This window comes from Rhipicephalus microplus, chromosome 3, assembly GCF_043290135.1.
Source record: "Rhipicephalus microplus isolate Deutch F79 chromosome 3, USDA_Rmic, whole genome shotgun sequence".
Lineage (NCBI taxonomy): Eukaryota > Metazoa > Arthropoda > Arachnida > Ixodida > Ixodidae > Rhipicephalus > Rhipicephalus microplus.
In genome coordinates, this window is record NC_134702.1 from 120,333,392 (window position 1) to 120,356,402 (window position 23,011).

Below are 23,011 nucleotides of genomic sequence, written 5' to 3' on the forward strand. Positions count from 1 at the left end.
TTTCTCAGGACACCAGTGACCACCACCACTCCACCGGCTTGATTGTGGATACCACTTAGGGTCTTCAGCTCAATTCGCGTGAGGACAGCTGCCTAAGGCTACCCCTGCATTATTAGTATCATAGGTGACTATGGCTGCATAAGTCTGCTGGTACATTTCCTTTGACACGTTTCAACGTCGGTTTCAAGTAGTAGTGGGGACATGTATATATATATATATATATACACGTTCTGTTTGAGAAATTTGCTTAGCCAATGTTTTGAAACTACATAATATAGACATCGAAATGTTGCCAATGGGCATGATTATTTCAGAGCGAAATTGAAGAAAGGAACTCGGCAGCTTTTTTTCTCTAATCAAAAAAGAATAGTAACGATGAAAATTTATCAAAGTACATTCATAGAGCAATTCATTGTTTCACCTTAGTCTCCAATAAAACATAAAACTCTAATACGATATCAAAGCTCGAAGTATAGAAACGTTATATATTCACAATTGATAAGCATATCGCACAATATATATCTAATAGCACAAATGTAGAAGTGCTTGCACTACCAGAAAGTGCACTTGTCGCGAGGGTTCATGGGCGTCCCCAACGGGCAGGAGAACGCAGCCGAAAATTGTGGCATGTTCATGAGTGGCACCAAACAGCGAGGTCGGCTTGGTGCATACCGATCTCCAATCAAAGGTTCCTGTTCGCACCACTTAACACAGCTGCTGATAAAGAAGATGCGCTCGGCTGACATGTTGAGGCCCGACAGCTCGATGTCCCGTTCGTACGAGGGTAACGACGAAAAGGCCGCGTACGCGGTCAGGGTGCCCACGAAGTCGGCCAAGTTCTCCGAGTCGAGGGTGTCGTTTACCATTTCCTGTTGGGATCTCATTATTAGCTGCAAGCAAAGTTAAAGGGCAACGTCAATAGGTGAGTTCACAGCTCCTGCTTAATCAAAAAAAAAATAAAATTCAGGACCGACAGTGTTTTCGAAGTATGCCACACAATACACTCCATTTGTCTGCACTGTGCCACTGCTGCACCCACAAATCTAACTGTTTTGCGAAACATATCAAGTGCTAAACGGATACAGGTAGTATTCATATTCTAGTGGAAGCCGCCTATAATACAAATAACATAATACATTGAACTTTAAGCATTGAACTTTAAGCTCAACAGATACAGTATCCGAATAATACACCGGAAAATACAACTAAAACAAGGCTTAGGTGACAGAGGAATGCCAGGGGTTATATAAAGACGATGGTGTGAACAGAGATATTTAGAGTCTCACTTTCCTCGGGAGGTAAAGCAATCTGGGGAATAGACAAGCTACTGGCTTCACATCAATAATTCTCAAAATACCCCTCCTTTTTACAAACAGTGCAAAGTAAAGTTGATTTTTCTTGAGCAAGCTTTGACTGCTAACTGAGCGCAGCTTACCCACCTACCCCGGTACGTTACTCCGCCATATTACTTTCGACTGCCATACACAATATGGTAAATGTAGGGCCTGAACCACCTCGCACAAGTCTAATGGCTGCCGCAACTTTTTTTTAACAACTAGCACTGGTGTACTTACGTCTCGCGCGTGGTGATGAGCCTCCTGCTCATACCGAGTAATACACGTTGGCACTCATGAAAGCAATAGCGAGCTGGTTTTGCGGAAATTGCGGAGTTGGTGGTGGCATCCTTAGTTGTGAGCAGAAAATTATAATCTTGTTCACGAGCAAAAAAAAGTGAGCAAGTTAGAAATAGAATAAATAGGACAAAAGTCTGGGTGTCAGTAAGAATAAACCTGGGTGTCTTGGGTGGCAAGCGGGTGTTCTACTGCAGACCCATGCGTCTTCTTGAAGTATCGTGAAAGTAACTTTATCTGCTTGGAAATGCCGCGAGAGTAACATGCATGGTTTACAAAGGAACGCATCTTGTATACATGCTTGACTTGTGTCGTATACGATCGCAGTATTATTGCGTGGTACAAGCCTACATTGCGAGCGGTTGTTAGAACATACGATTGGGATGACTTCGTGCTTTAAAGCGGGCCACCCACTACGAAAGGCACACACGTTACGGCGGCTTTTCCCTTGAAGCCACCTATTGTGGGTAAATAGCAAGCTCGAAAAGATTTCAGGCGTTTATTTGGTAAAGCTTAGAGTGCTACTGACTACATGGAATGCAGCCGTATGCTAAACGTTACTGAGGCAAGCCCTTTAGCACTAAGTGCGCTCTAGGGACAGAACATCGCCATCACGTTCAACTCTTCAAGCATCCCCGTATTTTTTCTTCAGCCAGTTGATATGAGTGTCAAGGCAAGTTCATAGTCATTCACTACAGCAGGATTGTAAGGCGTTGCACTTGTTGCATTTATTCACTTGGAGCACTTCACCAGTGAAATTAGAAAACTAGCACTGGATTAGCTCGGCTATGCCAGGATACACATGGCGTGAGCTACGGACGGACGGATGAATGCACAAATAGACGGACTTGCTTGCAAGCGAGCACTCGTGATTCAAGTTCCAGCCCACAAGTGGCATTGTTTCAGACGCTTTCAGGCAATCTCAGGTGCGCTAGCTGTGTGTTGTGTGACGTCACTGCTCCTCCTGCATGCGGAGCACGGCTCTCAATAAGCCACACAAAAGTGCTCAACCTCGGCCAGTGTAACTTAAGCTACAAAATGTACTTCAGACGATCAGTGCCACCACACCAGTTGTTCTGTTGTTCCAGGTAGTTCCTCCAGAATGGTTTAACTTTGTCATGGTCCACGGAGGAAAGTAACATCAATTATTTCAAAATTAACCATCTTTGTGACCTCTGTTGGTGGGTTGGAGGGGAACCCGACAACTTCAGCCAATGAATGAGGGTGCAGGCAACATCATCTTGTGATTGCACTTTTTAGGATGTGAAACACTCCACCCAGATTATTTTGGTACTACATTGCATTTTGCATCGCCTTCCAGTGTTGCTGGTACCTTCTTTCAAGGACAGTATTGCTTCGTGTCAGACGCATCGGCCATCATCGTGAAGCCCTTTTCCTAGCCTTAACATGACAGTACTTCTATCAATTTTGTCAGCAAAAATTTTACCTAAAATTTTTTTTCGGGGGGGGGGGAGGCTAGCTGGTACTCTTGTCGCTTTTCGACGATCTCTAATTGTATGAAAGTCTGTATTCTGGCCTGTTGGTTCATATGCAGCAATATTGCACCGCATCTAATAAGGTACACCGAAGTTAGCAATGGCGATCATTGTGTTATAGTGATGAGCAATATATACTGGGCCGGCAGCAACAAATCCGTGCCTAATGAACTGTAATTTCTAAGTCCCCATGTTAATACGGCGTGTTCAAATTCAACAAATACCGCGCCGCTTGTGAATTTAGCACTTTTGACCAAGTATTTTATGTCAAGCATCTGTGGCCTCTGAAAAAGGTAATTTCCTACCACCTCACGCTTCCCACGAACTTAAATTTGCATACCGAAAAACTCTGTGAAAAATTAGTTGCGCATTTTGTCAAGTCAATTAAGTACCAGCTCTACATGCTGCATACGTGGCATCATGAAAGCAATTTTTCGTGCAGTCTAAAATACCGGTCGTATTGTGAATCTCTTATATGTATATGTGAATGTAATACGTGCTTTGTGAGTGTGAAAAATTCTGGGCAGTGAGAGGCGTTTAAGCGCTTACACCAAGTCCTTTAATTATTATTCGTCTTCATAGCAGCCTGGTTTCACAAAATCCTATTGCTCTGAAAATAAGAGATTTGTGTCATTCATGTCCAGGCTAGCGCTTTGGCTGCAAAACCCCGAAAGGCGTCTTTCGTTTCAAAATTAATTATCGCGTTTGTACTTCAACATTGAAATATTTTGCATAGCAGTCGCATCATCTCAATTACACGATTACATATTTGAACCATTCCTTGTAGTCACATGAACAACCTCAGTAGTACTATTAGCGCTGCTTGCACGCACGTAGCGAAGCTGTGAGTCACACATGATATAGTTTTTTTCACACGTGCCTTTTTTTGAACACGTTTCTAGAGGAAATAAATAAAACAACACTTCATTAGAAGCATATCGCATGTACTCACTGCAGCTCTATGCGATCGTCGTATGCAAAATGTCCTATTGGTGTAATCCTCTCCTATCTTTTGCGTTCTCCAGGGATCGTGGTGACTTTTGTCGTCGTAATTTGAACCCTGAACGTCATAGCCATGCATGATCTCGTGGGCCATTATCTGCGACAATATAGCATAATTATTTACGTGCGAGAAAGCTATTGAAACTCATTGAGCCTCTTGTGCATCTTAAGACAAGTGATATGTGACATCGATCTCTTTTTTGAGTTTCAGCCCAGTCATCGTCCTACTGTTGCCGCCCTGTTTCCAACAAGTTTCTCTACTTCCTTTTGTCTACAGGATCAGAGGCCTCCTAAGCTTCCTGCTCCTTTTCTCGCCTGCACTGCTCAAATTACCAGTTCACAATTCACCAATGATGACGCCATGTGGTGGCGTCCCCAAGTGACACAGTAGTGAAATCATGATTAGCACATCAGATTTGTTTGGCAGTCTGTTACAACATGATGCAATAATGTGTCCACGTCATCACGCTGTGATTGTTTGCATGCTAGTGTTGTCACCGATGATGCCGTTGGACGCCGCCACCGACAGCTCTTTTTCATGATTCGTGAATCATCTATAGATTTGGCATTACCACTGCACACCAAGTCAAGGAAGTGATCATGCGAGAACGCTTGGCCTACTTTCAGAAACATCGCATCGCTGTACTTCTGCTAAAGCTGGCGCATACACACGCACACACAGGCACGCACACACAACACGGTTAAATGTCGTTTAACGTATAATTTATTGTATTATAGTGACTTTTTTGTAAAATACCTGCCTCTACTTGTAGTACGTTCCAAGTAGCCCCCGCACAAGCTTTTTTCTCGCACAACACTGACTTTATACGCACAGCGCCGGCGTTAGATTCCTGAGAGGACGCTTATATATATTCTCTGCATCTATTTATGTTGTTCGCTCACAAACTTCGCCGCCAATGTCACTAACATAGCATTTCTGATATAATAATCTCTCTTGATCGTAGATTTTAACTCTGCTGCCTTAACGGTCCATGTTACTTAAGGACAACAGTTTGCACATATAGAAACGCAAATAAGAACATCGGTGTTTGTCGTTCACAGTTATGTGGATGCGTGTCGACGATACTGGTCGCTCTGCAACAGAACTTCACAGCTACAGCGTCTATATATACTAATTGCATGACACCATGTACTCACTGTGCCAATCCCACCGTAGCTCAGTGCGGGCGGGCCATCGAAAAAAAAGAAGGGGCGCTGCAGCATCGCTGTCGGTATGGTTATGGAGTTTGAATGTACAGAGTACTGAGCGTTCGCTTCTGTCTCATCGTACAGCCATGTGGATTGGTCAGCCCACTCTCGGTGACGCCAGTGTGAGAGGGCTTTCCTCCACGATGCAAAGAACCGGTCTGGGAGAACGTCTGGCAGGGAAGCTGGGGAGCGAGATTCGTAAAAAAAGACGGACTACTTAAGCTATCCCGCAGCGTAATTTACGTAACATGGTGCTGGATATGCACCTTTTTGCTCAATTTGACACATATCTGTGAAGTAGACTGATTAACTGATATGTAGAATTTACAGTCCGAAAATCACATTATGATTATGAGAGGTGCTGTGGTGGAGGGCTTCAGAAAATTTGACCACCTGAGATTCTCTAACTTGCGCCGAAATTTGAGCACATGGGCCTAGCATTTCCGCCTCGATCGAAAATGCAGCTGCCGCATTCGACATTCTATCTCACGACCTGCGGGTCCGCAGCTGAGTAGCTTAGTCGCTAGACCGTTGCATCGGGGCGTCTGTGGAGTAAAGGAGGCCTTAATATAAAGAAATGTACCATGACACTCACGATGATTGATAAATATGTGACGTTCAACGTCCCGAAATCCACATATAATTATGAGCAATAGTAAAGGGCTCCGGAAAATTAGACCACCAGAAACTCATTAACTTGCACCGAAATCCGAGCACAAGGGCCTAGCATTTCCGCCTCGATCGAAAATGCAGCTGTCGCAGCCGACATTCGATCGCACGACCAGCGGGGCAGCAGTCGAATTGCTTAGTCACTAGACAATCACAATGCGGCGTCTGTGCAGCGCCTCCTAGAATTTTCAAGGCGCCTTCACTCCCTTTGTTTTCTTGTGTGACGTCAGCACACCTAGGCCGACGAACTGGTGGAGATTGTGAGTACAGGTTGGGGAATGCAGGCTCAGTGACTCCCTTCGTTAGGGCAAGCCTGTTAGAACTTGTTTGGGCATGTCACAGCGAGGTGCTACGCTGCACAAGAATTTTGAAATATTTCGGGTGGAGTTTCTTTGGAGATTTGTGCAAGTCTTGGTCCTGGCTGTGTTGTTTGGAGTCCAAGCAGTGAAGTTCGTTTGCGTGAAATGGCCAGAAAGTTCACAGGATGGGCCGCAGCTGCGTGCCGAACTGTCATGGATATTATGACGGTGGCCCGGAGGCCCACTTGTTCTGCTTCTCTAAAGACGACCGCAGGATAAATTGGAAACGCACTATTCGTCGCGAAGACGTCGACATCGACACTCTGCGTGATCCTAAGGTAAAACTTTAAAATTTTTACCAATAAACCTTCACATAAAGCGAATTCTGTGACGCAGGTCATGGCCTGTGCAGTACATTGCGGAGCAGCATCGCTCTAGATCTCAATCCTTGCTAATTATAACGTTGTAGAAAGTAATTTAGGCAGAAAAACTTGTATAAAATGTTGCTAAACTATTTTAAAACATTCTTTTTGCTTTTGCATATGGCAGGTCTGCGAACTTCATGTCAAAGCAAAGTATTTGAGGACTACCACCACTTACACGGATAGCAACGGAAAGACTATCGAAGTTCCGATGAGCCTTACTCGACTAACCGAAGATGCAGTGCCGACATTGTATCCAAACAGCCCCGCTTACCTATTCAACTGTGCTCCTGTTCGCAAAGAGCCTGACGCAAAACGGAAGCGCCGAGAGGGAGACCAGCTACAAAAGGGCATTCAGATGTCGCACGAAGAAGAGGAACGCAAGAATCGAGTGGCATCTTTCAAACAGCTCGCGTCAGATCTCTCACAATTTAAGTTGTCCGACTATTGGATAGTGTGCAGCATGGAAGCTGCTGTTATGTTTCTGCATATTCAGAACACACTACCTCCAGAGGTTGAACGTTCTGTGGTTGTTTCCGATTAGTTGCACATTTTTATCTACTGAAAAAAGATGAGCTGCACATTGCTGAAAAACTAAAGGACATTCGGAGCTTGCAGACTATTCTTGAAAGTGTGCGGCTTTTCAATGCTCCAGACGTCTGCGAAAAAGAAGAAAAGTTGAAAGCCTGCTTCCACATTATTTTTTCTATTCTTGATGACCTGTCTAATGGTGACCTTCTACAAGAAGAGAAATCAGAAGCGTTCGAGTTTCTAAAGGAACAGTTGCGCCTTCTACTTGAAGAGCAAGGAGCTATGAGATATTCTTCAGATCTTCTTATACCAGATAGTATTTTTTATATGATAACTCCTCACGCATACACATTTGGTTGCAACTCTGGGAAATTAATGTTACCTAATCCTTCCACAATATTAGGGCTGTGCAGCAAATTCAATGCAAGTCCTACAAACCAACAAAGCGATGAAGGCTTTTTGCAGTACATTACAAAAAATTGAGCCTTCTAAAGCCGCATGAAAGAGTCGTAATGCTCATGTTAGATGAAATGCACATCCAGAAATATTTTGAGTATAAAGGTGGTTCAATAACAGGGACGGCATCGAATTCCTCTGAAGCAGCAAAAACATCACACGTGTTCATGCTAAATTCATTGCTTTCTGTGCACAAAGTTGTGGTACACATTTTTCTCGTTTTCAGCATTGAAGCCAGTTATTTGCACGACATCCTGAAAAAAGTAATTTTGGGTTTCGAAAAAGCGGGACTTACAGTAATTGCCGTTATCACTGATAACAACGCTGTGAACCGAAAAGTAATGTCCTTTTTTTCGAAAAACAACACAACAGACATTGTGTACCCACATCCAGCAGACATTTCAAGGCCGCTAGTTTTTATTGTTGATACAGTGCATTTAGTAAAAAGCATCCGTTACAACTGGTTGAACCAGAAAAATGAAGGCTGTTCTATTTTTTATCCCGAATTTTCAACTACGATCACAAGTGCAAGTGAAGAAAGCAACATTTGAGACATTCGTGAACTGTACGCTTCCCAGCAACACAATCTAGCGAAGCTTGGATACGGCCTTACTTATAAGGCTTTAAAGCCCTCTAACATCGAAAGACAAAAGGTGAAGCTAGCACTGAAAGTGATCAGTCCATTTATCGCAGAAGCACTCAAAACTTAAGGTGCAAAGCTTTGTTTAAGTTGTGCCCAAGAAACTGCTGATTTTAGTGAATGAATACACAAGTGGTGGTGCGTCGTGAACACTAAAACACCATCAAAAGGCAAACGCCTCCGAAATCCTCTTCAAACACCCGTAAAAAGTATGGAGGACATGCAGCTGCAGTTTATTAAGGCACTTGTGGACTGGCTTGACACTTGGGAAAACTTGAAGAGTGGCACTGGCCGTGCAGGACTGTTAACCACGGAGACGCACTCGGCGCTACGTCTCACGTCACATTCCTTGATTGAAGTCAGTCGGTATTGCCTGGAAGAGCTAGGTTTTGAATATGTCTTGCTTGGAAAGTTTCAGACAGACAGCCTCGAGGAAAGGTTTGGTCGTTACCGTTACTATGTGGATCCCACTAACATATTGTTACGGGGAAGATTTATTCACCGAGAGTTGGTCTTGCTAACAGCTTAGAGAGCGCACAGTCAAGCAGGACAACGGGGGAAGCTTGAGGGTTTAACCCACAACAACCACGTTGTCGTCTTCTTCATTTGGGTCCCAATTCAGCTGTGTCGGGGCAACAGTTTCATACACGTATCATCACCCCGGCCCGTAAGGCACCGTCTCGGTGCCTGTAAAATGAGCCAATCGGTGTTGTAGGGCTTGAGACGAGAAACGTGGACAACTGCCGTTCTGGGTACAGCAGCTGATGAGTTTGTGGTAGCGGCAATCTCGTAGGTCACAGGTGTGATCTGACGAGTGACTCGGTAGGGCCCAGCGTATCGCGATAGTACTTTCTCGCAGAGGCCAACACGTCAAGATGGGAGCCACAAGAGAACAAGAGATCCCACAGAAAAAACGGCATCTCTATGTCGACGGTCATAACGGGACTTCTGTGCTGTCTGCGACGACGATAACCGAGCGCGCGCTACCGCGCGTGCCGTCAGGGCCCGGGTGATCGCATCCTGAGCGTACGAAGTGGAGGATGGGTGGTCTGATGAAAGCAGTGTGTCGAAGGGCAGTAAGGGATGACGTCCGAAGATTAGATAAAAAGGGGAGTAGCCCGCTGTTTCATGACGCGACGATATATAGGCGAAGGTTACAAACGAAAGAGCTATGTCCCAATCAGTGTGGTCGGTAGATACGTACATGGCAAGCATGTCTGTCAATGTGCGGTTTAGGCGCTCCGTAAGGCCGTTAGCCTGAGGGTGGTAAGATGTGGTGAAGCTGTGACGGGTAGCACAAGATCGGAGTAGATCATCAACCACACGAGATAGAAAGTAGCGACCACGGTCTGTGAGCAGGTGAGACGGAGCGCCATGCTGGAGAATAATGTCGTACAGCAGGAAGTCGGCAACGTCGGTTGCGCAGCTGGTTGGTAGCGCTCGAGTGATTGCATACCGAGTGGCATAATCTGTGGCCACTGCAATCCATTTATTTCCAGTTGTAGAAGTAGGAAAGGGACCTAGAAAGTCCAACCCCACTCGATAAAATGGCTCGGCTGGAACTTCAATAGGTTGAACAAGACCGGCAAGGGGAGTCGTCGGCTTCTTTCGACGCTGGCAGAGGTCGCATGATGTGACGTAATGGCGAACAGAGTGGTAGAGGCCCTTCCAGAATACTCGTCGTCGAATGCGGTCGTAAGTTCTGGAGACTCCTATATGTCCAGAAGTTGGAGCGTCGTGGAATTGTCGCAGAACATCTTTTCGCAGGTGATGCGGTACGACTAGTAAAAGTTCCGCGCCGTCGGGGTGTAAGTTGCGGCGGTACAAAACGTTGTCTTGAAGTAGGTATTTGCTAGTAGAAGGGTCAGCATAACGCGATAGAAGGTGGTCAATGATGGTGAGCAGCGATGGATTTCGGCGCTGTTCGTCGGCCACGTTCAGAAAGCCAGTGATGGCTAAAACGGAGGCATCGGATTTCAAATCAGTGGAGCTAGGTGGATCAACGGGGTGCCGGGATAAGCAGTGAGCATCGCTCTGCAGCTTTCCAGATTTGTAAACAACCGAGAACGTGTACTTCTGTAATTGAAGTGCCCATTGGCCGAGTCTTCCTGTAAGGTCCTTAAGCGTCGACAGCCAGCAAACCGCATGATGGTTCGTGATGACTGCGAACGGACGTCCGTATAAGTATGGACGGAATTTCGCAATAGCCCAATCGAAGGCTAACCATTCCCGCTCAGTGATGGAATAATTTTGTTCCGCTTGCGACAAAAGGCGGTTAGCGTGGGCTGTCAGACGGTTGGTGTCATTCTGTATCTGAGCGAGTACAGCACCAATGCCATGGCCGCTTGCATCGGGGCGAAGCTCTGTTCAAGCCGCTGGATCAAAATGAGCCAACACAGGTGGTGATGTGAGGGCGGTAATTAGCGACGCGAAGGAATGTTCTTGGTTCCTTCCCCAAGAAAAGGCCACATTCTTTTTGACGAGATCCGTGAGGGGGCTAGCAATATCCGCGAAATTGAAGACAAAGCGGCGGAAGTATGAGCAGAGCCCAAAAAAACTGCGAACTTCTTGTGTGGAACGCGGAACCGGGAATTCTCGGACTGCACGGACTTTGTCAGGGTCGGGTTGAACACCAGTGGCGTCAACAAGATGGCCGAGTAGTTTAATCTGCCGGCGTCGAAATGAGCATTTCGACGAATTCAGTTGGAAACCAGCGCAACGAAAAACATCAGAAATTGCCGAGAGACGAGATAGGTGGCTTTCGAAGGAGGGCGAAAAAATGATTACAGCATCCAGATAGCAAAGGCAGGACGACCATTTGAAACAGCGAAGAAGTGAGTCCATCATACGCTCAAAAGTAGCCGGGGCACTGCACAATTCAAAAGGTATGACCTTGAATTGGTAAAGGCCGTCGGTTGTGATGAATGGTGTCTTATCGCGGTCGCGGTCGTCGACCGAAATTTGCCAGTATCCGCATCGAAGGTCGAGGGACGAGAAATAGTTGGCGCCGTGGAGGCAGTCGAGCAAATCATCAATTCGGGGTAAAGGATAAACGTCCTTCTTGGTCATCCGATTCAGGTGGCGATAGTCGACGCAAAAGCGCCAGGTGTTGTCCTTCTTTTTAACAAACACCACAGGGGATGCCCAAGGACTCCATGAAGGCTCAAGGACGTCTTTATTCAGCATTTTCTCGACCTCCGTCTGTATAACTTGACGCTCAGCGTGTGACACGCGATAAGGGCGTTATTGGAGTGGACTGGAGTCGCCGGTGTCGATGCGGTGGGTTACGGCACTTGTGCGGCCCAGGGGACGGTCGTCGACGTCAAAGATATCCAGGTAAGAAAATAGAACACCCCGGAGTGCTGCAACTTGGGAAGGTAAGAGGTCGCTGGATATCATTTTGTCGAGGAACGCCTTATATGGCGACGTGTTGACAGGTTTCGCCATGGTCTTAGTGTCAGGGGTAAAAGAACAATCGAACATTCATCAAGCGTGGAAAGATCGGCTAAAGTGATGCCTTGGGGAAAAACTTGGGTCGACGTAGAGAAGTTCAGAACTGGAAGTAGCACCGTGTTGTTAGCAACAACCACTATAGTATGTGGTAGTGCGATGTGGTGCGTAAAGGCCAAATCAATGAGGAGAGCCACCAGATAGTTTCTATCAGGAACGGACGGGAAGGGTGACAGAGGAATGTGCATAGCAGCCTGGGGTGGTAGCCGTAGAGACTCCACGGATTGTAGCCGAGTGCGACTTGGAGGAGTAAAATCAGTGCACAAAGGCAATTCGAGCCATAAGATACCGGTAGAACAATCTATGAGGGCGGAGTGGGTGGTTAAGAAGTGAATTCCAAGGATGACGTCGTGTGGGCAAGCATCGAGGACTGCGAATAGAACGGAAGTGTGGTGGCCAGCAACAGTAGCGCGGGCAGTGCACATACCAAGCACCTATGTTCGACTTCCGTTGGCAAGTCGAACAGTAGAGAACATAGCTGGTGTGAGAACCTTTTTCAGGCAAGATCGAAGTGTAGAACTCATAACAGATAATTGGGCACCAGTGTCAATTGGAGCAGTAACGGCGTGGCCATCAACGAACACCAGAAGTAAATTGCGTCTTGAATTTGTAGCCGGTTGAGGGTTTTCGTTCCAAGTAGTCAACGCAGCGCCACCTCCACGAGCTGCACTCATCAGTTTCCCGGGGAACGCCAGCATAAGCCGCTGAGGGAGAGCGGCGGCGTTGAGGGGAGCATGACGGCCGACCCTGATGTGACGGAGAGTGGCTAGACGAGTTTCTTTGGGCGACGACGTCAGCGTAGGACGACTCGGAGCGTGGAGATGATCGGCGAGCTGGAGGGTCCTGAATATGGTCATCCGGAAAACTGGGTTGCGAATAGTGTCCACGGTCCTGACGGCGGTCGACATTAGGAAAGCTTGGCCAGAAATACCAGCTGTCGTGGCAATGGCGGGAGATGTGCCCAACTCGAGAGCAAGAAAAGCAGATGGGTCGATCATCGTGCCTGCGCCACTCAAATGGATTTCGGTAGCGTGGTGGAAACCGAGGAGTCGCAGCTGCCGCAGCGGCAAGTGGAGCAGAGTGGTGGTCAGCGTTGTGGACGGGAGTGCTCATGGACTGCGGCATAAGTCTGGCGGACTGGGGAACCTGGACGCCCAGGTTACCAAACTCCTGACATACAACGGCTTGAATAAGCGAGACTGTTGCCCAGTTGTCATGCGCAGGGGGCTGATAGGAAGCGGGTGCCATGGCTTCCAGCTCCCGGCGAACAATCCTTGCGATATTGGCAGGAAACGCAAGTGAACGGGGCGCTGCAGAATCCTCGTAAGACGAAGTCGGAGCAGTGTTTGGTAGTCTCGTGATGGGGTGGGTGTCGGCATTCAGATATGATGGAGTCGACAGTGGCGCAGTTCTTGCACATTAGTATGTTGAAAGCATCATCAGCAATGCCTTTCAACACGTTGCTGATCTTGTCCGCCTCGGACATGTTTTTGTCAGTCTTCCGACACAGTGCCAGTACGTCTTGAATGTACGTGACGTACGACTCCATCGATGATTGAACACGCGACGCGAGTTCCTGCCTGGCAGCCATCTGACGAGCAACTGACCAACCGAACAAATCGCGAAGCTTTTGCTTGCATATGTCCCAGCTGGATAGTTCTTCTTCATGCGTCTCATACCAGGCGCGCGCCGTACGCCGTAGGTAGAATAGAATATTTGCCAGCATAAGCGTTTCGTCCCACCTGTAGTGCTTGCTGAGGCGCTCGAATAATGCGAGCCATTCTTCGACGTCCGTGCTGTCCATACCGGAAAACGTGCCAGGGTCAAGAAGTTGGGGGGGGGGGGAAATCACAGGTGACGGAGCCGGCGCGGATGGCGAGGCCTGAGTGCCGGTTTCAGGCATCGCGGCTGGACAAAGCTGGCGTCCACTGCGGAGTTCCAGAGCCGGGTTGTGTGAAGACCCCGCACCTTCCACCAAAGGACGTTACGAGTAAGATTTATTCACCGAGAGCTGGTCTTGCTAACGGCTTAGAGAGCGCACAGTCAAGCAGGCCAACGGGAGAAGCTCGAGGGTTTAACCTACAACAACCACGTTGTCGTCTTCTTCATTTGGGTGCCAATTCAGCTGTGTCGGGGCAACAGTTCCATACACGTATCAATATTTCAGACCAACAAATATTTGAATCAGAAGAGAAACTGAAGCTTGAGAACTGGCTGGTTTTTCCAGAGAAGAAAGAACTGTCCCAACCTAAAGGTATTGTGTTTGATGCAGCCAAGGTGATAGAAGGATATGGCATCAAGTCGACTGAAGAGGACGTGAAATCAAAAAAGGAAAGCTTGCCTGCAATAGTGTATATTGCAGGTTGCTGTGCCCACGCCGCTCTCAGGAAAATTCTCTGTGAAGATTGTGCGGCCAACATCACGAAACAAGATAGAGATATACCAGTAGTTGATGATATGCTAATCGAAGGCCTCACAACCAGGGCCCTAAAATTTCCCCAACAAGCAGTAATAAGTGCTGTTCTACACCCACAAATCGTGCTTGAAAAGCTGACCTCGAAAGAGAAGACCGCCCGGTTTCATGCAGCACGGCACTAAAGGCAGGTTCTTCTCAGTGTGGTGAAGCATCATTTAATTGCCAATGAAGATTTAGACATATGTTGCAAAGGACACCATCGAGAGACAATGCTGCACAAGATCTTGTAGGCAGCCACCAACACCTTACTGAAAACCTACGTCCGAATGAAACGGACAAGTTAACGGCGGCAAAGGGCGCAACATTGAAGAGAAAACTGAAAACGCCTAATTAAGCTACCTTCAAAGTCTTGAAGATTCACGCTAAAATAAATAAATGAAGTAGTCGCCACGAAATATATTGGATCGTAGGTTATTTCTTTTTATTCAAGGGAATCGAAATGCGCCATACCATATTCTGGCACGCTTCCAACGCTACGGCTTTCAGGCACAATAATCAAAACTTCCTTTAGCATGCCTTAGTTTGACATAACTTGACCTCACATATATATCTGCATGCTCGGTAGACAAGTACTCATATGTGATTAGCACTCCGTGACTTGTGTGAGGCATTCCCACATGCATCCAGTGCATGGAAGTTAGTAAAGCTTGGACAGCTAGCAGACAAACTTTTTCGCGAGGCGTGGCCCACTCGGGCAAGGCGCGGGACATCACGGAGGGAGTGCGCAGGCCTTAACCTTTTCTAGGTGGCTTTGTTATGTGGAGCGAAGGAGTCCTTTACATGAAGAAATGTACCACGACAATCACGATGATTGATAGATATGTGGGGTTTAACGTCCCAAAACCCTCATATGATTATGAGAGACGTCGTAGTGAAGGACTCCGGAAAATTTGACCACCTGAGATACTTTAAGTTGCACCGAAATCCGAGCACAAGGGCCTAGCATTTCCGCCTCGACCGAAAATGCAGCTGCCGCAGCCGACATTCGATCTCACGACCTGCGGGTCAGCATCTGAGTAGCTAAGTCACTAGACCAGTGCAGCGGGGCGTCTGTGTAGTAAAGGGGTCCTTTATATGAAGAAATGTACCACGGCACTTAAGATGATTGATTTATATGGGGAGTTTAACTTCCAAAAATCGCAATTTGATTACGAGAGACGCCGTAGTGAAGGGCTTCGGAAATTTCGACCACCTGCGGTTCCTTAACGTGCACCTAAATCTGAGCACACGGGCCTACAACATTTCCACCTCCGTAGGAAATGCAGCCGACGCTGCCGAGATTCGATCCCACGACCTGCAGATGAGCAGCCGAGTACCTAAGTCACTAGACCACCGCGGCGGGGCACGACACTCACATCGCTTGCCCTATACGGTGCGAAAAGAAAAGGGAAATGAATCCGACAGTGGCGTCTGGTGTAGAATATAACTTTACAAGTCCGCCGCACTTCAGGAAAGGCGGATGCATACAAGCCAGTAGCAATGAACACACACGCCAGATGATGTCACAAGCCAGGATGTCGGTTTCTGCACTCTCGGCAAGCATTGCCGAGTGCTCTAGCTTTGACGGCTCGGGCAATCGGATGGCTTGCTTCAGCAAACTTGGCTAACTTCTTCCCTTGTATCTGAGAGTGGTATTAAAAATATTAAAGCATGGTTTTCAGTTCGTGACGCAGTCGATTTCACAATACGTTTACTTGAATTTCTGGAGTAATCTAATTGGTACTAAGTATACTATACAACAAAAAGTTCGAAGTACTTTGAAATAATAATGAAAGTAACGCTCATTAGCCACTCGCTAAAGACCGCACTGTACGCCTGATTTTGGATTAGCACGACATCACCGAGGAGACGGCCATTGTGACAGTAGCGCAGTAAATTTCAATTTAAGATACTGACCCTTCATGGTTATAATTTTTTTTATTTTATTTGATGTTCAACTCTACAATAACTGTTGTTACTGAAACTACTACTTGTTAACAATAGCCGGGTGATTTTAATCCCTGTAAATTCGAAAAAAAAGTGCAAAGAATACAAGCCGAAAAGATTATCTAGTACTCTGCTATGAGTGCCTTTCAGAAACGCGAGGAAGATATCAGAAACAGTAACAAATATAAATGACTGTGAAATTGTGATTGCTGACCAAGGTAGCATTCTCGTGTATGCTGCAAATAAGCCAACCCGGTTTAGTTAAAAAACTTCTGCAAATATCAGTATCGTCTACTTGTACTGCTGTTGTGTTTCCCATTGCTAATAATCAATAACATTGTGTTTGCAATTGAAGATATTGTGAAATTAGGTGCAAAATTACCTCGAAACGTCACCTGCTTTTGGTGCAACATAAACAAGTAGGAACTGAATATTTCGTAAGAAAATTAAGCTCATACAATCTTTCTAATAGTCAAAAAAGTTTCAGTGGTTTTTGCAATACATGATGCCATGCGGGGGTGAATAGGTGGAACTGATTGCATCGCTTCTGTCGGAAAGCAAGCAATTTTTAGGGGTGAAGCTTCTGAAGCCATTGGTCATTGGTACTCAATCTATATCATAGTAGTAGGTAGCTACATATCCTTTATACCTTGAAATGTCCACTGATTGGCAGTTCTTTTATATGATGAAAAAATAATGAAAAGATGCCAGAAGGCAGTGCTTGGAGTGTTCACTAGATGGATGGATGGATGGACAGATGGACGGGTGGACAAATATGCAGACAGACAGACAGACAGACAGACAGACAGACAGACAGACAGACAGACAGACAGACAGAGAGACAGACAGACAGACAGATAGACAGACAGACAGACAGACAGACAGACAGACAGACAGACAGACAGACAGACAGACAGACAGACAGATGGGTGAACAGGCGTAGGTGATGTTGGCATACTTGTTGAAAGATTCACCTTGTTCCCAGCAAACGACTGTTCAAAGTGGCTTCGCTTGCCTTCAGTTAGCTTCGCAGACCAAGTATTACGGATAAGCTGGCATAGTTTTTGAGACAGCTTCCCATTTCGATTGCGCCTAGGCCTAACTACAACATCGATGTAAACGAATCGGCAACGTAGATGTTTTGGCGTTTGGTGCGTGGTTCATATTTATTTAATTTTATTATCACAAAAATAAACTTCTAACAATTCTTCGCGTGGTGGCATAGGCAAACATTCTCGTGTTCTTTTCATTTTTACTGTTTAACTTATTAACCATCCAATAGGTGACGTCACCATCTCGGCTGAGGCACGTAAACCACGTAAACGCTATTTCGCTGAACTATAAGACGCTGCCCACATCGAACGTTTGCTGCACGGTAACGCCACCCCTTAACCTACGCTATCAGGCTAACGCTAAACTCAAACTGTCGTATTTCTGTAAGCGCGACGCTAGTTCTTTGCTAACTGAGATTTCTAATGTTGCCCTGCCGGGGTGGTTTAATGGCTAAGGTACTCGGCTGCTGATACGCAGGTCGCTGGTTTGAATCCTGGCCTCAGCGGCTGCATTTCCAGTGGAGGCGGAAATGTTGTAAGCCCGTGTGCTCAGATTGGGGTGCAAGTTAAACCCAGGTGGTCGACATTTCCAGAGCCCTCCACTACGGCGTCTCTAATCATCATATGGTGGCTTTGGGACGTTAAACCCCACATATCATCATATATCAGACTGATAATGTTGTTAGCTGGCCGTCGTGGGCAAATAGACATGAACGCTAACAAACGTATTGTTTTAGGCTTCTCACTTACTAGCGTACCTCGTGCTAAGTATATTCTTAATAGCGCTATTCTATAATTCATTACTTCAAACATGTACGTGAGCATTCAAACAAAGTCTTACTATAGCTGTAAACAGCAAACTGACTATGTGAACAACAATAGCAAGTGTGTTCTAAGGTACCTACGACGAAACATTAGTTGCGTTTCTCAAGTGGAGTAACAACGTTCGCAACACTGCTCAGCCTGAACTAAAAATATAATCACAGCATAGAGTGAACGATGATAAGTGGCGCGAAGCTTAGCAGGGTTTTATCGGTAAACCGTGAATCGTCTGTCTGTCTGTCCGTCGATCTGTCTCTTTGTTAGTTCGTTCGTCCACACCTCCTGAGTGAGTCATCTAAGTAGGCAGTCACGTACGAGCTAGAAAAGACGGACCCACGGCTTTAGGAGTTTCGCCTTTAATAAGAATTCTCTATCTGCGACTTTTTTAACCACATCATTGCTTGGAATAGTGATGAAGCGCGCTTAATATTGTCTATCTGTTATCGGGCTAGCAGCGTAACGTCAATAGAATGCACCATTTCGTTATAGTCACCTGAATCACGTTGCAAAGCGTATGGTGTCATACTTCTTCATAAAACAAGCAATCATCCAGTTCTTTACGATCACAATTTGTCACTCAACCCGTGTGCATTATCACAATAAGGTACACGTCCATATATATGCTGCACTAAGGCCTTTTATTTTCTTTTGTCTGAAGCACGTTCATGTGTCGGAGCCGCCTTCCCTGCAGCGTGGTTTCCATTTCCCGCCATGAACTGTTTTGTTCCTTCTTAGACAAATACTTATTTCACAAAATTTACGATTTCCACATTTTCAATGGAGGGTAAAAATGCTTTAGGCCCGTCTGCTGAGATTTATGTGCTCATAAAAAGCTCCAGGTGGTCAAAATTTTCAGAGCCCTTCGTTAAGACGTCTCTTATAGTAATATTTGAATTTGGGACGGTAAACCCTATATTTTGTAGTAAATGCCTACAATGTGGATTTATTGACCGTTACTTCCATCTTTCTGAACTTCTAACTGCAACTCTGTTTGAATTCAGTTGCACCAGGTTAACATCATTTCTTTATATGTACTGTCGTTGTTATTATTCCGTGTTTTTCTTTTTTGAATTTCTCAATATCTTTATGTACCCCAACCACCTCTGTATAATGCTGTTGAATTGAAGTTAGAATTAGGTAAATGGAGTGGTATGACTGTCACCGTAAAGCTTCTCCACGTAGGCAGGGTCTGAATGGCGGCCAGGGCTCCCCACGTACTGCTGCATTTTGTCGAGCTTCTTCAGGGCGATAATGTGGGCCTTGCCCTTGAGCCAAAGCGAAGAAGTCAATGCTTTCCGGAAGGCCGTGACAGTCGTAGTCAATAAACTTTTGGCCTCTCGCACCATATCTGGTTTGACGACTGTTGAGCAAAAAAAAAAAATGTTGGCATAGAGTGAATCGTGAAAATCACAGCGATTTTCGTTACGCTCTGCCTATAGGGACTAGTGAATGCAGTTGGCGCGAATATTTAAACACGGGTGCAAGAGAACTATTTAGGCACGTTTATTTTTAGGACATTTTCACCCTTGCGAATTCCCCTGAGTGCCGGCGAAGAATAGTAATTTGGAGGGTAAGAAAATCAAAGAAGAAAGAAAAAAAAAGACGAGAGCATAGACGAGATAGAAGAGTCCAAATAAATAGTGCCGAAATTGGCACTTAAATGCAGGGATACTGGTCGTCGGATCTTATCGGGTCGAATTATAATTCGCTAACGACAAGCAATATTTGAGAGCGTGAATATAAGGTTGGCCGGTATGAGTGTGAAGGATAAATACTTGTTCTTTAATGAAACTCTTCCTTCGAAAAATTCGCGGTGAGTTTAAATATTGTTTAGGAACTGCATGGTTGCTATATTACCTGAAAAAGTGGTTGTTATGTTGCCAGTGAAAGAGAATGCCGGCTGAGTAGTTGGTATTGCTTCTCTTGCTACTTGCATCACTTATGTTCATTAGTTTGCTAATGGTACTTATGTTGATTATATAGCTTATGTTAATCAACCATATGTTTAGTGTCTACGTAACCTGTGGTTTTTTGTCTTAATTAGGTCAATTTACCAAGCACTGATTGTACACGGCTCCACGCCTCAGTCAGGCACACGCTCGCAACTTTAGGCCTGACTTCTTTGATTTTCCACAAGAAAACTATAAATGTGTTGGAAATCATGAATGTATTAGTTAAGTATCTAGACGTACCCGTTTGCAGGAATGGGCTCACTAGAGCCAGCTTCATGACGCTGAATATTTCAGCGTAGCAGGCTTCACTAACACTCTTTTTGCCCAACAGCAGTGTTGGCTCCGTGTAGCGTACCAGCTGTCGGAACATGCTCCAAGCGATCAAATAGCGAAGTCCCTCGGCGCCCACAGAATTGTGGTTGATCAGATCGACAAGAATTTCCAATACGTATTTGTGGTACACGATTGTGTTGTTTCCGTGGTAGATATTATTGGTATACTTGGAAAACACGGTAGACCATTTCGCTGTCAAAGACAGGACAACGACGTCAAGTTAGGTGTCTGCACTAAATATATGGAGGAGGATTAAAAAAATCAATAGCCAAGTAGGGAATATTTGCTGCGCTGTACTTCAACCGCTGGGCTTTTTAAAGTCTCTTTTTAACATTGACAGATAACTGTAAGCGCTACCTAAGTATACGTGGCCACGGTCAAGGGCAGTTACACCTAGATGGGATAGCTTGAAATATGTTATATGCTGAAAGTATTGGCTACTTTCTGAGTGTTTCTTTATGAGTGTTTGCTCGTAGAGTAAGTATCCATGCTTGTCAAAGGTTTTTGTAAAAAACAAAAAAGCAAAAATGCATAGTGTATTAACCACATTTTTTTGGGGCATACAAGGAATCTTTCTACAAGGCTGGTTCTGTGGTATAATGAAAATAAAACTGGAACTAGTACCAGTAAAACAACAGTACTACACTTAGTCCAATATAGGTAAATTTTTCAATGACGCATATATACTTTGTCGTACAAGACACAACTGGGCTAAATAACTTTTCCAGCCATTTAGGCTTCCGGGGTAGCATCATTGTGTAAGCTATTTGAAGATATCAAAAAACGGCAGTAGCTAAAATTGTGTGCAGTCGAGTACATCATTTCGCTGCAAACAACCGTGATGTGCAGAATAATGAAATTGGCGCCGGCAGAAAAACGGTATTAAGGTAACGATCTAACCAGAAGCGGCATCGCAATCAAAGTGACAAATAAACAGAAATACGGTTCGTGAATGTTGTTGTTACGACAATCTGAAAATGAGCCCCACTCAAAATTTTCGTAGCTGCGTGTGCGCGGTCAGCGTTTATTGTCTGGCATCGAGGGGCCTTAGCTGCATAGTAGCGGAAAAGTTCGGTATCGGCACTTCTAAGTGCGCTGATGTTTAACAAGCCTGGAAACACAATACCCACGACAGCAAACGTTACAAGTTGCAGCCATGATACTAATTGAACAAGGCTCATCGCATCGAGTAGACATTTATCATTGACAATGAGCGTGAAAAAGGGCTCTTTTCTGCGCAGTTCTTGTAATGGCAACACTCACACATCGCCACCAGATAAAAAGTTGGTGTTTTATAGCGTTCTTTTTCTATACTCTGCTTTATTTACTATATATCTGTTCTTTTATTGTATTCGTTTTTGCTACAGTAGTAAGGCTTCGCGTAATGCGGTTGGCATGGTAAACGTGGTATGTTAACTTGTAAGCAAAGAGAAGTACTGTTTTGGTCGCTATAAATAGCACAATCCAAGCAATGTATGCATAAAAACCTATTATGTGTAAGACCGAGAGTGATATTGTTTTCGTATGACTTAAAGTCTAAAATAAAGTAAATGTATAAATTGCTGAAAGGATGTCAACAGAAAACACACCAGGTGACACGTATGGATCCGTCGTGTGTCCCATGCCACGAATGGTTCCAGACAGCGTCGAGGCATTTGCCGAAGTGCGTTTTTTTATTATTGCGTGAACTGCAGCAAAAAAGAAAAAAATAGGCAGCATTTAGTTAGCGTAAACGTGTTTCACTACGTAACTATTGCGGTCAAAAATACGTTGTAAAAATATATTTGAAAAAACTTCAAAAGGCATGTAAAAGAAGCCGCTTACTCTATCACAGGTCAAGCGTAAGCATCCCTAAATTTTTTTTACTTTGCGTCTTCTTTATGTCTATTTATCTGTCTTTGTGTCTTCTATCTATCTATCTATCTATCTATCTATCTATCTATCTATCTATCTATCTATCTATCTATCTATCTATCTATCTATCTATCTATCTATCTATCTATCTATCTATCTATCTATCTATCTATCGGGCCGCATACGACTTTTAGCTCTCCTGGCCGTTTGGATGGTCGTATCAATACCAAACTTGGTATGACATAACATTATTGCATAAAGAACATAACTGACCAGTCATAACATGAAAATCATGAGAAGTATATCATGAATGTCGTAATTTACAATTCATGGTCCTGTTGCTCTTGCAGTGGTTTTGTGCAGATGACATAATTCAGAACTGGTATGGTATGACCAAGTTGCATGGTGGACACAAGCGACACACTCTAACATGAAAATCGTGTTATCCGTGTCATGTAACAACATGACTACACGCCAGACTAATGATGCGCTCGAGGCCGTTTCGCTAGCATCACTTATACAAAACTTGGTATTTCGGTACATGAATGAATGACGAAGGTATGCGAGTGGTGCAAACAAGATAATCATGAGATGCGTGTCAGCATGACACATTCCACGCTTATGATGTGCTCGTTGCCACTTCGCCAGCTTCAAGTATACCAAATTTGGTATTGCGGGACGTGAATAGATGACGATGGTACGAGACTGGTGCAAACATGATAAACATGAAA

At 45.1% G+C, this 23,011-nt stretch overlaps 1 protein-coding gene across 1 annotated transcript; it reads right to left on the reverse strand.

The window, feature by feature from the left end:
• Window positions 1-551: 551 nt before the first annotated feature.
• On the reverse strand, window positions 552-866 carry LOC142802929 (neprilysin-21-like). The gene has a single exon (XM_075888013.1). It carries the CDS (start codon window positions 864-866, stop codon window positions 552-554), a length of 315 nt encoding a protein of 104 aa, XP_075744128.1.
• Between the last annotated feature and the right edge of the window lie 22,145 nt (window positions 867-23,011).

What these genes read in the sequence shown, in the direction of transcription:
- LOC142802929 (XM_075888013.1), bottom strand. Translation starts at nt 866, where the DNA reads ATGGTAAACGACACCCTCGACTCGGAGAACTTGGCCGACTTCGTGGGC.